Genomic DNA, 16,768 nt, shown 5'->3' on the forward strand with positions numbered 1-16,768 from the left:
CAAAAGTCTTAAGATCTGCAGCCAGAACTTTCATGTATTGATCAAGATAGTTGAAGATACAAAGTGGTGGAAGAGTAGAAAAAGAGACAGTCCTGAAGGGAAATGAGAATTGAATTCTGCAGCTGTGTTAGTTGATCACAGCAATATACACAGCTGCTACATAGAGTTTGAGGGATAAATTTCCATGTTAGAAATTAAAAAAAAAAACATGCTGTCCGCACATAGAGTAAATCAAACAAACCTGGGAAATTTCTTTCCAAAAGCCATTTGATTCCTAGCTGGTGAATTGTCGGAAACCACATTCATCCAGACCTCACTGAATTCTTCATATGGCATCATGTGGGAAGTGAGGAGTTATTTTAAGGCAGCACAATTAATACAGGAAAAATACAGCACTACACACAGCAGCCAAAGAGCAACAAGAATTTTATTTATAGGTAAGTTGCTTGTCTTATTCTGTGAGCATTGTGTTCAGGTCTGTTGTACTTTTCCTTGCCTGGCACAGCTACAGAAAAATAAAGTTGATTCATGTAATATGCTAGATGGAGCTGGACAGGAGATGAAGGCAGAGTAGGATTCTACATTCAGAACTTTGTTAAGTGAAAGAAGAGTAAGGGAATTTAAATTGTACAAAGAGTGAAGGACAAATACTTACCCAGTGTTTTTTTTGCTGTAAGAATAAGATGCCTGACAGCAGGACAATCTCATCCCCAGCCCATACCTTGGTCACTATACGGAGCACAGCTACTCCACATGCCTCAAAATCACACCCCGAAAGGGAAAGGCATAAAATACAAGTGGAGCATGTAGATGTACTGCCTGAAAGGGTTAATTCCCCTTTGCTCAGGCTGAAGAGGAAAAGGGCTTGAGGAAGCTATTGCTATAGATGACTTCCTTTCCATGGTGAAGTTTGCTGACAGCTACTTAAAAATACAAGCAACACTAGCATTTTTCATTGTGGGTATTGACCTTTTATTTTTTTAAAAAGGAAAACAAAAAGAATACATCCTTTTACTGACTGGAAATGTGTACAAAGATACATTTTTAATGAATTCACACATTAAAGAAATAGGCTTTGAACAAGTTTCTCTAATGCATGGGACTTCCAAATTCTTTCACAACCAATAAAGCTTTTTTTCAAATACTTTGTAATAATATGGCATTGGGAGAGCCAGAGATCCCCTGAGATGCCAGTACTGCTAGTACAGGAGGTGCCTGACCTCAGTCCCTCAGCCATGAGTACCGGGGATATCCCACTTATTCTGCAAGGTAGAAAAGGAGGTGCTCTACAAACCCCAATTCCATAATCCAAGAGCATCCCAGCAAAACCCAAAATTATCTCAAAGCTGACAGAGAATCGGCAGTTCCCGTACATCTCTATATGAACTCATCCCAACCTTGGTATTTAGTAACAGCTTCAAGAAGTATATATATTTATATATAAATCTACTAAAACAACAAAAATAAACCCCCAACAACACCACTGTAAAATTTACGTGAACACACGCAACTTAAGCAACACTGTGTTTCCAATGGATCTTGGCTATTAGCTGCTTGCAGTTTATATACAAAGCTGATTAATTAGAAAAGCTGCTTCTGGGAGCCAAGCTTTTTGTCCAGATTAGCCCTGGTTAAACTAAGGATTCCCTACATGTGATCCTCTATGAGATGGCAATACTAAAATTTTTTATTGTAACACCAGGATGTGCTTGTTTGTAAACATTTTGTCTTACTATTAAATGAAAATCCAATGCATTCTTACATTCTGCACTGACATTATGGATCAATATCTAGGAATTCATAAGAGATATGAAAGTTTGGCTAATAAAAATCGTCTAGACTAGTTAATTCCTGGTGTCAAGGCACTGACTTTAACTTTAGAGCAACATCAAGCAGAATTTGATCCACAGAATCACAGGCAAATTTCCTCCAGGATGTAGGAGGTTCCAATCCATGCCAGCAAAACAATTTAAGTTTTGCATGATCCCCATTCTACAGATTGGAACGCAGGTTTGAAGGGAAGCAGTATGCCAAGGTTACAAGCAATGTCAGCAACACAGCTCAAAAGAGCTTCAAATTCCTGAACACCCAATTTGTGTTGGACAACAATGCCCACTTCTCTCCTGACTCCTACAGTCCTCAATCCCCTTCTATTAGGAAAAGATTACGTGATACTGCATTTGGAGGAAGGCTTACAGGGAAATGTCAAAAGCAAATATGTCAGGGATATACAAAAAAACCAAAAAAATGCTAGACAGGTAAAAAACTCTTCCTGTTGTTCTTGAAGCTCTTCTTAACTTCTCCTTTTTGCCAGCTGCAGTCCTGAGTAATGAGTACCTACCAGATCTGGGTGGCAGCTTCCTCAGACCCTCTCCTTGTGCTTCACGTTGGCCAGCTTGACTGTTTCCTGCTCGGAGGCAGGGGGAGAAGGCTCGTCATGACATCCGATTGTCAGCTGATAGACAATCACTCCCGCAACTGCCCCAAGGAAAGGAGCCACAACTGGAACCCACCACCAGTGGGACGGCTTACCAACCCTGGAAAACAAAAAGGAAATGCACAAGGTAAGGAGAGCAGCCTAAGCATTGGGATATTTGCTGGATCTGGAGCCTTGCAGGACCTGACCCTCTGCAGCCATCACCACCCACTTGCACAGGACAGCAGCACCTGCCGAGCTTCCAAGGCAAATGTTGCCACACACAAACACTTTAAATCCCAGTGACGAGCAATTCAGAATAACTACTTTCAGGACTTCCAAGACTGTCTCTCCACCAGGAAAGGAGAGAAGCATTTGTTGTGCCTACACTGGGCACCTACAATTCTCTCCCACTGCTTGGAGGAAAGCAACCCTTGATAACAGGGCTCTCTTAAGTGTCTCCAAAAATAACAAACACTTCTCATTTTCTACCATTCAAAAATCATGATGTGCTCATGTTCAAGGTGCAAGTGAAATTCTCAGATTTCCTCTGAGATTTTTCTCTTTGACAGCAATGTCATTTGCTCTCACCACTGGAAGCTGCCCAGCTTCCACAATTTCTTAAGAAGCCGAAAAGCAGACAGCATCTTTTAGCAACATTTAGACAATCCAAAGATACCTTGCCAAGACTCTTTATAGTGCTGCCAAGACTCTTTGTAGTGCCAAAGCTACCATCTATTTGGATTCATAATTTATTCCCCCTTGATGATCAAGGTATTTGTCGTCAAGCACTTACCGGAACACTTCCATGCCCCAGCCAGCAATGGCTGTGAAGAGACGAGGCCCAAAGTCCCTGGCAGGGTTGACAGCATAGCCAGAGTTGAAGCCCATGGAGGTTCCAATAACAAGGACAACAAAACCAACTGTGAAGGCCTCTAGCCCGGTGGGGACGGGGTTGTTGTAGGGATCAACAATCGCCAAGACACAAACAATCAGGGAGGCAGTGCCAATGAACTGGAGAGGGATGGGGAAGGAAAACAAGAATTTAATCCAGATTAGTCTTCTAACCAAGTTATTTAACTCCTCTGGGATGTAATTCTCTTAAAAGGAAGAGGTGCACCAAGTCACCCCACAACACTATCAGACCACAGCAGCCATAGGAATAAAAGAGTGGAGCTCCTCTCTTGAGATTATGGCAACCCAGAACCTCAATCAAACCTTTCTCCCTACCCCCAGAAGTGTTATGAATAGCTGTTTAGACAGCCAGAAAAGCTGGAAACATCTTCCTAAACCTCCTTTCCACATGACCTGGCTGGGTAGAAGCTGTCCCTTTTGTGGTTGATGGCAAGTTTAGAAGACAGTCACATTCAACAGCAACCACCACCCCATACCCAGCTGACCTCTGAATTGTGCCACAACCACAGTACCAGAGTGAGAGGGAGGAAGAGCTATCATTCCTCACACTATGGCTCTTCAGGGACTGTGACAAATTGCATTGTTTTCTCTGGTGTCCTGACCAGTGCTGTGACACTTGTTAATGCCTTGGCACAAGCCTTCTGGCTGTAAGGTCCTTTCTGGCCCTGCTCTTCCTATGGGCTAGTGTCAACTAGCCCATAGGAAGAGCAGGGCCAGAAAGAGATACCTGTGTCAACTCCAAAAAAACCTTTCTGGATACCTTATCTTTAAATTGCAATTCATTTTCTAACTAAAGGTGAGGCCCAGACCCACCCAAAAGATTCCTCTTCAAATGCACTTTCATCCTCCCAGCGCCCTCTCACCTGGTCAAAGAAGCCATTCACAACATTCAGATGCTCAGATGGGTAGGTGGCAAAAATACCAGCAGTGGCATTCTGTCCTGTAACAGTGAGCCTGTTACTGTCAAAAGCCCAGATTGCATCTAGAGGTAGGGAAGGAGAAAAAAAAAATCATTTGCTGTAGAGCAAACACTTATTTGGAAAACTAATGGCATCATCCACCACAGCATTTTAACCAGTCAGGCTCAGAGGCAGATGGCATTAGTCCCTGTTCCTAACAATTATTTGCCAGACATCAAGAAAGAGTCAAGAAGCAAACACTAAGGTGACTCCAACTCTCTCCCAAAGGTAACCAAACACCTGTGGTATCAGTCTTGGTGTGAAAACATGACATAGTGATATGGATCAGCAAACAGGATTTGGGCTTTTTTCACTTTTGTAAGTTACAACTCCCAAGGTTGTCTTTAGGGCCACCAGTGCCTTGCCTACCAGTGTGTAGAAGCTGGATAACTAACTTAGGTCAGTGTATCTTTCCTTCATGGTAAGTGGAAACAAAGCCAGACCTCTCTGAATGTAGCTTCTCCATGGGTTAGGTAGCTAAAACGGGGTTAAATCCCTTCTGAAGAGGAGGCCTCAACCCAGGAACTGGAAAGGTAATTGTGTGGAACTGTTGCCCTGATATTTACTGAGAGGAAGGAAGGTCTCCTTGCTTCTTACTAAAGTGAAAAGTAGTTCCAGCCAGTGCTGGGGTGGCAGCTTCCTCCTCCAGCTGCAAATAACAGTGATGCTGGAAATAACAGGTGCTCCACTCAGCTACAGGGAACATCACTCCTCTTGCCAGAAACAACTGGGAGGCAAAGTCTGATTCCAAATGTCACACTTGATATTGAGGAACAGCAAGGCCCAGCACAAAAATTCAGTTCTTGCCCACTGAAGGTCTCCCTATGATGATGAAAAGCACACAGGAGAAATAGAGGCATGAGGAATTGGATTTGTAAGGTGCTTTCCAAGGTATGGAATCACTCTGATAAAAGCAGCAAAATCTGCTAGAAGTCACATTATCTGGAAGTTAACACCAGACAATGCATTGAACGTCACAGTGAAGACTTCATTTTTTAAGCCAAGAATGAGAAAATGCTTCTGGAACAGTGAACAGATGTAAAACCTTCATCACAGCTAGTGCTGCACTGACTTTTCTGGAAGATCAGTAGATACAAAAGAGCCCTTCCAGAGGTCCAGTGTTCATTACTCAAGGACAAAAACTTGCACTTTGACAATGTTTGTTGGCCTTCAGATTGCTTTGAGGAGGCTTGACCCCATCATCATGAGAATGGGAAAGCCATTCCACAAACACAGTAAGGAGGTCTCTTGGAATACTGCACTGCAAGTCTGATACGAAAACTTCCCTCCCTGCAGTGAGTCACAGACACAGTTGTCTCACCTCAAAAAAGACACAGGGGTTTCCACACTTACCATAGTACAGCCCAAAGACAATGCCAGCTCCAAGGAAAGCCCCCAGGGTTTGTGCAAGGGCATAAATTGGCAGCTTGATCCAGGGCTCCCGGGCCAGTAGGCACATGGCAAAGGTGACAGCCGGGTTCAGGTGTCCACCTGCAGAGAGGTGGTTAGTGTACTTTAATGGGCACAATTAGGTCCCCGAGCTGTGCCAGGGGCACTAGCTTCCATGCCAGTGGCGCACAGGAAAAGTAGTAGGAAAACCTGAACAACAACCGACACAGGTGAAACTTGTGGAGCTGTCCATGCGGAGCCAGACGTACCTGAGACCTGTCCTGCGATCAAAATGCCGAGTGTCACAGCGAAGCCGAAGGCCAGGTTGACAGTCAGGAAACCTCCATGGGTCCCTCTGCTGAGAATGATCTGTGCAACAGAGCCACAGCCAAAGAGCTAGGAGGAGAAAAAGAAATTGAAATTACCCTCTCTGTTTCACAGCAGGGCCAGCTGCTGACCAATGCCTGCAATTGGTCTCCTTACACCTTCATGGGACATCATAGTCCCGCTCATGACTCAAAGCCTTCACAGCTTCTATCTTTGGTCAAAGTATCTATGTATTATCTCTAGAGATGGGAAGGAAGAAAAAAGGGCATAGACAAATCTATCTCCTGGCAGGATGGACTGAAAACAGGGCAAAAATTAAAAGCAAGATGTATCTACAGGAGTCTGTAACTCTTTGTTCAAGCATCTAAGATGCCAGGTGAGAAGGAAGAGCCAGACATCATCCTGGTCTGAGATATTCACAGTACAACTATGCTAATGAGGGATCTGGGTACCATTGTGTTAAAAAGACTAATAATTGTTTGACACAGTAGCACATAGATTGGTAGGGAACAATTCTGTTAATGCCTGGAAGTACAGTTGTGACTGAAGAAGGCCACATTCAGTCTGACATTCATGGAGTTCTCTTTCCAGATTCCATCAAGAAAAGTCCATATTCAAGAGAGGCCACCAACACGTCCAGTCTTTGTCTTCTGTCCAAGATCAGGAGTGCAGCAAACCAAACACTCTGTCAGACAAAAGTTGTTTATTTTGGATGATAAAACTGTTTTCTAGTAGCTAAGGAAGGTCTTGCCTTAAGATATTCATTCCAACTTCTCTTCCCAACTGCACCTAAAAGCCCTCATTCCTATGCTCACCCTCACAACTCAAATCAGTTTCCCTGAGTAATTCGGTCCCTCAGTCATCCAGCTGCAGGCTTTCTGTCTTGGCAAGTCTTTCCACTATGCAACATGTAATTTAAAGAGCTCTAAACCTGATCATCTGTATGCTTCTATCTCCCACTGGCTCCACCTGAACTGACCCTTGGTGTATTATCACTTGGAATTACCACATTAGCAGGTACTGAGAGGATGCCTAAACTAGGACAGAGATTACAGCCTGCTCATGAGATGCTCAAATCTAGGGATCAAGGCTTGACTTATTTCTTCTGACCACATATCCACAACTACGCCCCCACAAAGACTTTCTACTTCCGTAACTCCATCATCCCAGAATTACTCAACTGCCACAGAGGTGGTATCGACTCCTACAGGATAAGCCACCAAACAGGCACCAAGGTGGTCAGGTTTGCTGTTGTCTATTCTTCAGCCAACACTGGTCATGCCCATTGAGCAACACACAATCCAAATCAGAGGCAAAGACAAAACAAATGTAACTCACCTCCTCCCGTACCCTTGACAACTGAAGAATTGATAACAAAGCAAAAGGTGCACTCAGCTTGCTTGGAAAGGAGCAGCCAGGTAGGCTGCAGGCTGATTCATGAGGTGGACACTGTAAATAAGTGCCTCTTGACAAGGAACCAGGTGCCCAACACAAGGGCCTTGTGTAAAAGGAATAAAGGAACCTGCTGAACTCGTTGGTGTGGGAGGGATAGCCAGCACTGCTCTCTGCTGGGTGCAGCCAGAACAGCCCCTACAATGTCCTTACCCAGCTGGGAAACCATGGCAGAGGAGACTCCAAGACAAAGGCAGAAGGGATTTGTTTATTGGCAGCAAACAGAAATAGCTATGCCCAAACCACCAAGGGATGCACAGCTCCAACTGAGCAAATAATTACAGGCTAAAAGCCAGGGTGAATCCTGTTTCTCCCTTTCCCCAAACAAGCCCCACCAAGCTTTGGAGAGATTTCAGAGAGTACGTGGCCATGGTGTTTGCCTCTCAAAGGCCACACAGAACATTATTCTGACCAGGCAGGGGACAAGCCCACAAAGCCTGAGTTTGGAGGAGCTTACCCCCGGTGATCCATGGTGATGAAGGTATTTGTGTTATTCACTCTGTAAGAGCTGGCAGTCCTGCAGGTGGCTGGTGCATGGTTATGCACATACCTTTTGGCTGCAGAAACCAAGGAGTAAAATTTTTCCACCTCCCTGATCACCTGCAAAGGTCTTCCCTGGAGCTGGAGGAATGCCAGGTCTGCCCTTTCTCAAGAGGTTATCTCAGGAGGTCATTCCCCATCCTCCTCTCCTCCATCCTACACCTGGCAGTAGTTCTCCAGCTTTTCCTCAGAAGGGAGTCTATGGGCCATGCAAAAACACCCCGGAGCCACTCCACAGGACCTTTACAGCTGTTTATCAGATGAGCCATGGGCATTATTTGGCTTAATTCAGCGTAACAGTAGAAAACTTAACCCTCAGCAGATAAAAAGAGTGCAGTGGTACTTAGGGACAGGTTTGAACTTTGATATACATGTGTTCAATTCCATCCTGCACCAGTGGAGTCCACTAAACACACAAACACAGTGTCATGCATGACATCCCTCCATGGCATTTGACTTCAAGGAATCAGTTCAAGTCATGCTCACCCAGACTTTTGTGGCAAGTACCTTGACACTACAGAGTTTTGTTGTGGTAGTAGCTAATACAATTTTTAATCACACCCCTTTCACTTCTGCTCTTTGCAAGTTTTCCTTCCAATTCCTTTTCCCAGATCAGATGAGACCAGAGAATCTCAGCTTTCATTTTATAGGTTTTTTTTGTCCACTGCTCACAGAGAGCTCTTCAGGAGCATCCAGCTTGGGTTGAACGGCCAGGAAGGTCAAATAAAAGAAATTCAACATTTTTCCCAGTCTTTTTAGTTCATGAAATGTATGTAAGACTTCTTAGCAAATATTTTATCTCTGTAGTCAGGGACAGTGGTGCACACCTAAGGGGAGATCACACCCCATTCTTTTGATTTTAATAACCTGCCTCCCACAGCATTTTGTTTTGTGGTTTTGTTTTTCATTTGCATTTGTTGGATTTTTGTTTTGCTTTTTCATTTGTTTGGCTTTGGTTTTGTGGGGGGAGGTGTATTTTGGTTCTGGTTTTGTGTAAAAAAAACACTTCTGGAAGAATGTCCAGCCAACAGAAACCCAAGTTAGCACCTCCCGTGACAGTAGGTGCAGCAGTCGACTGTTACACACCCACAATACTAGCCAAGTCCAAAAGTGGTTTTAAAGTGCTCATAAAACACTTGCAATAAAGCATCACTCCGATGTGTTAAACCTGCTCTCCAACGAATTGGAGTCAATGCAGCCATTAACCAGGTTAATGGAAGCCTGCTCCCTAATTCCATCTTACTGACTCCAGCAAATCTAACAGGGAGGCATCCTACCGCTCATGGGGTGATTCAGCTTCTTGCACTGTGAAAAAGGGCTAAATCCTTGCTCTGCAGGAATGGGCTCAGGAGTGGCAAGGCTGCCAGACTCCAGAGGGGAAAAGAACAAAGGAGGCACCAGCCAGAAGCAGGAGCAAATAATGGGAAAAGGTAGCACATTGCAGGGGATACCTCACGCTCGGGAAACCGTGAGCTCCCTGTGTCCAGGGCATGTTTGGAGACTGAGCAGCTGGCTTTGTCCCTCAAGATAAAAACATCCTGTCTCAATCACTCAAGACAAAAACATCCCATCTCAATGTCTGAACACATGGAAGCCCTGTAGCCAGTAGGGGCTGGTAGGAAAGAGTCATGGAGGTTAAAAAGTCACAATAGCTTATGCAGAAACAAGGCTACTGAAGGCAGTCTATTTAGGCAGACCTTGAGGAAAACTGATTCATATGTGAGCTTCACACACGGTGCTCAGAACTCCCCTGCACAAGAGCCAGGTTTCTTTCCTTTCTTGTCCCCTCCTTTCTTTGCCAGTGCTTTTTTACACCTTAATGTGCAACACAAAAGGCCTGGGAGCATTTGCTCTTCTACTTCAGACAGGTCTCTAAATGTAGGTGGGAAAGCTTTGCTGGCATAGACCAGGAGGAGTGCAATTACCTGAATTACAGCTCTTCTGCCAGCAAATAAAGCAGGGATTAGGCAAGAAGCCTACTGTAAATCTACCCTAATCACCCTGGTGGATGGGAAAGACTGGTCAGCCCTTGATGTTCTCTGGTTAATGGGGAAGATGCCAGAAGATGCAGTCAGACCATGAGTATGCTTTGAAGGAGGAAACCCAGAGATACTGAGGGATGATTTTAAGTTTTGAACACACAGAGGATACCACTCTTCATAGGGAGAAGGCAGGGAGCAAGAGCAGCATGCAGAGATCTTGAACTCCGCAGCTCACACGGCAGGATAGCCTCCACCAGACAGAAAGACAATGAAAGGAGCACTATCCTTCATGCTTTTCCTCAAAGCATCTCTCAAACAACCAGGCTGGTCATCATTCTCAATTTGCAAAGCCAGGAGAAACCTCAGACCCCAGAGCCCAGTTTCTTGTCCAGCACAGCTGGAGGCAGCCTGTTCAGAAGCAGCCCTGCAGGAAGGGCAGCAGCAGATGGTCTGTTATGTTACAGCTCTTGGTGCACCACCCACTGAACCAGAGCCAAGCCAGGGCTGCAGGGCCGGAGAGATGAGAGACTCTAAGCAAAACTGCACCCCACATACATCACATGCTATAAAAAACATTGGACAAAGCTGGAGACATGAGCCTCCCTCAGCTCAAGAAACCTGAGCGACCTTCAGCAGAGGAGTTGGGCATTAGGGATGAAATTCACTGGTTTAGCTTGTTCACCCATGCACAGAAGGAAAAGCATTTGTTCTGATGTCCCCTACAAGAGGTTTCAGCCACTAGAAAGACCAGTGCGTCTGGTGGGGGCTTGGTCACAAGGTTGGGCACTCCTGGGGAAAAGATGCCTTCCCACCAAGGGAAAGTCTTAGTGCCCAAGCTGTCCTGTTCGTAGGAAGGAGAAATGTCTTGCTTCTGGAGAGAGACAGCAAGAAGGGACAGTTTTGGACAGTCAGTGAAGAGCTTCAATCCCTTCTGTGGAAGGGCTGAGGGAAAGCAGCAGCACTGCCACTGCCCGTGTCCGCACACCCAGCAGCACAGGGCCCACCAGGTCCTCCTTTGCCAGGAAGAATCAGCAGCACTCAATTTGCTTACAGCAAGGATTTCCACTCCCTTTTATAGCCTAGCAAAGCATTAACCAAGAAAAGAACTTTAATTTTTTTTTTTAATTACATTTTCCAGATGTGACAAGCTGGGTTTAAGCAAACCAACCCAAATAAACAGCAACTGTGGGAACCACTGTGCTGTCCCAGACAGTTGTGGGATGAGCAGCAGCTTTGAAATTGCCAGCACCTCAGTGGGGCTCCCCTCGCTGTGGTCATCTCACGAGGTGAAGCTCCCCTTGCTTTAGTCATCCAAACCACTTAGCCATTTTTGTTTCTGTGGTCATACCCCAAAAAGCTACCACCTAGCCACAAAGTCAAGGCAGCAACAATTGAAAAGCAATTAGGAGCTGTTTTGTTCTTTCTTTGTGCCTCTACAGCAGTGATTCACAGTGAGTCCCACTCGGAAATCAGTCATAATCAGCACATTACTTCTTCTGCAAATGTAAAGGACAAACAGAGCCAGGTTTGGTATTTACAGCCAGCAGAGCAAGGCAAACAGACCGAGCCTTAAGAGAGGCACGGAGACCCACCATGGAAATCTGGCTTTAGTGGGTTGCTACAGTAATAACACAAACAGCAAGGGACTGGGAAAATGCTTTTGGCGTTTGTAGTGCTTAACGATTGCCAGCAAGCGGTGCTTCCAACACAGGCATTAAGCTCAAGCTTAAAGTGCTACTCAGAGAGTGAATTTTGAAGAGGGGAAATGCCAATTTAAGTATCAAAGGAGATGTATGTAGAATCAGCATTACTATTTTTGCAACAATAGAGACACCACCCACAAATTAAATAAAAGTTATGCAAGGTGCTCCTCACAGCAAAAGTGGCTTGGAAGTAGACAGCAACTTGCCCTGGCATTCTTCAGGGCTTGGCTGCCTTAGCTGGATTGTTTTTCTTATCTTAAAAGAAAGAGGCACTATTCAAACAGTCCTTTCCAGCTCAAACCATTCGATGATTCTACCTTCACCATCTCTTTTAAAAAATGAGAAAAATAAAATAAGCACTAGGTTCATTCTTACAGGCAGCAACACTATGTAGGGATCTTCAGTCTAGGTTTTGTCTAGAAGAGTTTAAAAGAGCTGCAGTCATTATGCGAGTGGAAGGGAGGAGGGAAGAAGCTGAAGCAGTGCCAATATCCACAGTGGGACAAGTTTTACATTACACAGTGAAATTTTTAAAGTAAGCCGCAAAGTTTAAGCCATCTCCCTCCTTGGGGCTCAGGAAGTTGATTTCAGTGTGAACATCATCTAACCTTAAATCCATTCCTGATAGTATTTTATTCAAACATATTTGTGTTTAGTCAACTCCATCTACCATGAAGAAAATTTTCATGGTTTCAGGTCTTTCTTCAGGCATTTTACTGTGAAGCCCAAAACAGATATTTACTGGGGTACAATCCCTCTAAAGGCACACACACAGCTCAACCTGCTGGCAGAGTGGGCAGCAGGGACTTTTGCAAGCTACAAAATGACAATTTCTGTCTTGGGAGAAAATCCAACTCAAACAATTGTCCAGGCCAACTGAAAGGGGAAGGAATTCACCTTCAAGACCCTTTCTATTCCATGTAGATGACACAATAAAACTATTAAAAGGAATCAGGGTGGAAATAAAGAAAAAACTGCAAGTTTCCCTTTGCTAAGACAAATAGGCTGAGACATCACAAAGTTGGAAAGGGATTGACTAGCTTGGATATTGCAAGCTTGTAGTCCTGGAACCCACTTTCCTCTGGTGCAGCCTGTTTTGGACTTCTGACCATGCAAGAGCATTCAGTGAGTTTGGGACTTTTCCTTTTCTCTCACATGGTCACAGAAAGCCCTCAGCACTCTGTCCACTGCAGAGCTGCAGCAGGAGATCCTGAGTGAGTTTGACTCCTACAGGATGGAGTTACGGAGTTGAGTGTGCCTCTAAAACCAGTTCAGGAGCTCCTGAACACTGTGAAGGCTCAGCCTGTAAGCTTAGACACACACACACTGCAACAGAGCAGGTTTGATGCTCCTGAGGACAAGGTGTGTGATGCCCACTTCTGCCAATGCAGTGTCCAGCGTGGCTGGTGGGTGCCCATTGCCCCTGGCATTTTGGAGGCTGCTTATGATTTTAGACCAAACCCTTGCTCAAGCTCTGAGCAGATCCCAATGCCTCTCTGCCTGGAGAGGCAAGGTGTAAGGAAATGTAGTCTCTGTTGTGCCAACTGTTACGGACAGAGGATGGACTAATGGGGTTTGGATCATGAGCCCTTCTGAAAGCTCAGATCCAAATGGCCAAAGGCTTGTCTTGTTTCTCAGCAATATTAGATTTGCTATCAGGAGGCATTAGTCCACTACAAGACTTACCTTGTTTCAATCCTGAGACCAACAGCAGCAACATCAGTGATTAATAGACAGCAATCTTCTAACTGTTAATCACTTTCCTATCACCTTCTACCCACCTTAATTCCAAACAACCCTTCCTGGAAAAATCAACAGGACTTGTTTGCAAATCACCAAAGCTGGGTCACTCTGACAATAAAAGCATTGCACCATACAAAGCTGCTTTCTCTTACACAGTCTTAGCAGAGTCCCCTAAGCTGCCATAGAAGAATTTCAAAATGCTCTCTTCATCATCAAAAAAAAAAAAATTATTTATGAGAGCATATAATTGTGTCAGTCTTTTTCTGTTGTTCCCCAAGGGCTTCATCAAGTCTTCCTCTGCCTTCAACTCTTCCAACCCTTAGATTTCTCTCCAAGCAGTTCAGCCACCAGTTACAAAGAGGTGTAAACCCACAGTCACTCCACTGAAACCTTCAGGATTGCTCTGGATTTACACCACCTCAGAGGAACCTGTACCTGCAGATATTCACTGTGTGAACTCCAACTCATTTCTGCCTCAGTATATCTGCATCAAACCTGTGGCCAACTGGGCAGTCCTGCATTTTCAGATGCAGGTGCTCTAAGCCAGATATCCCTGCCACCGTTCGTCTACACCAACATTTACTCCACACAGCTCATGCACAACTCACCTAGCTGTCCATATATGCCTATAACTCTAAAGCAAATTGCAGCCGCAATTTGCAACTCCAGGCATTAGACACGCATTTTTCCTGTTTTATGCCTTATATTCCACCAATTTTGAAACTGAGCACTAGAACAGGCAGAAGAGTTTTATCTCCATTGGCCACTGAAAGGCACAGTGGCTGATAGCAAGCACCAGGTCCCAGCAGGAGCTGCCATGGTATCGTGCAGCCCCACTGACAAGCCCCTGGGGAATCAGCGGCTGGCAGCAGAAGGACACTGCAACAGCTAAAATTCTGGCTACTTCTTCAAGATGGGATGCATGGGGAAAGTTAAGTGAAAAGAAACAAAAATGCCTTTCACTTCCTCGGGTGATAACAGTTGCGGTGTTTCAGAGCCAAGAAAATATCCTAAGGCGGACAGAAAGGAAGTTTTGCATGATCTCTAGCAAAACACTTGCTGCTTACACAGAACTGTTTTGCTCCCTGCACTTCACAGATACACAGAAGCTTCCACACACTCAACAAACTCTTCAGAGCCCACATTTTGTTAGAAACCCCAGCGTCCACCCTTAAGCAATACGCATGAATTTTTTCCCTGCGCACGGGGACTGTCCTCCAGACCCCTTACAGCAGGCTGCACCAGAGCTGGGCTCATTCCCAATGCAAACCCTGGCAGCAACGCAGCCCCTTCACCAGGACAGCTTCCCCCAATCCCACAGGTCAGAGAGCATCCCACACTACAGCCCCCGCTCACCACCAGGATCAGCGTCCCCAAGCACTCAGCCAGCGCTTGCCGCACTAATTTGTTTCTGATCCTCAGGTGCTCCTCAATGGTAGCAAGAATGTCCTTTTGCCTCCCCATCGCAGCAGAGGTGCTTCTCAGGTGGTGTCAGGGGAACAGCAGCAGCTGACAAAGCCTCAGCAAAGTTTCCTCTCCAGCACAGCTGCCTTTGCTTATAAATAAGTTCATCGATGCCTGACACACCTCCTGGGTAACCACACCCCTTCCACCCGCTCTTCAAACCCAACTTTTTTTTCCTGCTTTTCAGCACGGGACAGCGTGGGTGGTTTTTTTCATTTTCCTTATTGCTTGCATAGGTGAGCAAAATATTCAGGAGCTTCATAGGAAGAAGGAATTAAATGCGTCCTGCTGAAGCCACTGCTGTTTTCACCACCAGCTAAAATGCAGGGCCATATCTGCCGCTCTCCAGCTTCACTTAAATGTATAGACTGAGCAGTGCCTTACCCATTTGTGTGAGCGTGGTACCCTGCATTCAGATTTCCTTCCCTCCTAAGCTGTTGCAGAGTGGTAAAGTGAAGTGTGCTCCTGTGCTGATTCAGAGGCTGCAGGTGCTTTGACAGAAAAATTGGGAAGCAGAAGGGTTTTAACCCCTACAACTAAGTCTGAGGCTCTCCTGAGCTCCAGCACTTACCCAGCTGAAGCTGGTACTGTGAACAAGACCAAGCCTCTTTCCATGGAATTCTACATTTGAGTCCAAATTCTTTTGTGTCATTACAACTTATCTCACCCTCCCAGAGCTTTGGGAGAGCCCTGGCAGCCCAATCCCTCTGAAAGCTGTAAAGAAAAGACGCGAGGCTCCCAGTGCAGAGCCAGCTCCCATCACAGAACCACAGACTTACCGAGCCACACAGGAAACAGCCCTTGCTGCCTTTTCATTGTCAGTAACATCCTGTAACACTCTAGGATTATTCCACAAGATGAAAGCAGTCCCAGTCTGTACCATCTGAGGTGAGGACTGCTAACAGGACGTGTGCAGCTCATGGCATCTGGTTTTTGTTAAGTGAGTAGTAAAAATTCCCTGGGCTCCTTGACTCACCAGGCCTTGATGCAGAGCTGCAGGGCTGAATTTGCAGGACTAAATGGGACCCCCTTGATTTGTTCCCCCGCCTTCTCTGCAGAGCCACAGATGCCCAGCTTTTCCTCTTCCCCTATTTAACCATCAACTTTCCTGTGGAAAAACCAAAGCTTTTTAATACAGTGGTGAATGGGCCTTTATTTTGTACAGAAACTGCAGCCAACACGAGAAGCAGTCAGGAATGTGGCTAAGAAAGCAATAATGTGTGAGGAATCAAATACAGGGAAACACTCAAGTCCAAACATAATTACAGGGGCAGGAAACTTTCCTCGTTATTTTGTGCTCAAGCCCAGTCTGGGGCTGCCAGCATCAATGGGGTCCTCTGAACCACAGTGAGTGCTCCACCAGCCCTGTGCTTGCTTGCTGCAGCTGGAATTTGCAAATGAGGGCTCAAGACACCCATTTTCAGCCTTCTCTCCATATCTCTCCCCTCATCATCTTGCAGTGCATCTCCAGAGCCGTGGAGGCTCCTCAATTCCTCCTGCATTCCTTTCTCCTTTATAGTCTGCCCTGTCCTTTTACCCTTATGCTTTATCAAAGAAATCACAGCCAGAAATTAAACTGTGTGTTGAGTTTTTACCCTTTTGGCACTCCCCAAGCTAAAACACATGGCCACCAGTGTGTAGATGCTGTGTTCTGTGGCGCAGTTTTATTGAGATTTATTTAGGCTACTTCCTATTCTTTCCCTGGTGGTAAGGACAGGTCCATCAGACCAGAGAGAGACAGGTGAGGAGCAAAAAGCATGGGAGGTTGTGATGGTTTCCAAGCAGGTAGGAACATTTCTTCTGTCTCCAGCATTTGTGGCCCTCTGTTTCAAGTTGAGGATACAGACATTTCCTCACAAATAGGGGAGGGAGGGGAGA

The 16,768-nt window shown here is 45.4% G+C and overlaps 1 protein-coding gene across 1 annotated transcript; it reads right to left on the reverse strand.

Moving 5' to 3' along the window:
* Nucleotides 1-1,027: 1,027 nt before the first annotated feature.
* On the reverse strand, nucleotides 1,028-15,006 carry LOC135459513 (aquaporin-3-like). The gene is made up of 6 exons (XM_064735650.1): nucleotides 14,783-15,006; nucleotides 5,949-6,075; nucleotides 5,644-5,781; nucleotides 4,195-4,313; nucleotides 3,213-3,430; nucleotides 1,028-2,537 (listed from the first exon to the last, which is right to left on the reverse strand). Exons 1-6 carry the CDS (start codon nucleotides 14,888-14,890, stop codon nucleotides 2,363-2,365), a joined length of 885 nt encoding a protein of 294 aa, XP_064591720.1. The 5' UTR covers nucleotides 14,891-15,006; the 3' UTR covers nucleotides 1,028-2,362.
* Nucleotides 15,007-16,768: the final 1,762 nt, after the last annotated feature.

This window comes from Zonotrichia leucophrys, chromosome Z (assembly GCF_028769735.1).
Source record: "Zonotrichia leucophrys gambelii isolate GWCS_2022_RI chromosome Z, RI_Zleu_2.0, whole genome shotgun sequence".
NCBI lineage: Eukaryota > Metazoa > Chordata > Aves > Passeriformes > Passerellidae > Zonotrichia > Zonotrichia leucophrys.

Excerpts from the sequence above, each read along its gene's own strand:
- LOC135459513 (XM_064735650.1), bottom strand. The coding sequence starts at position 14,890 with ATGGGGAGGCAAAAGGACATTCTTGCTACCATTGAGGAGCACCTGAGG. Across the intron at positions 4,314-5,643 it reads TGTCTTTGGGCTGTACTATG|ATGCAATCTGGGCTTTTGAC; the intron begins GTAAGTGTGGAA and ends CCCTACCTCTAG. Across the intron at positions 2,538-3,212 it reads TGGGGCATGGAAGTGTTCCG|GGTTGGTAAGCCGTCCCACT; the intron begins GTAAGTGCTTGA and ends TTTGTTTTCCAG.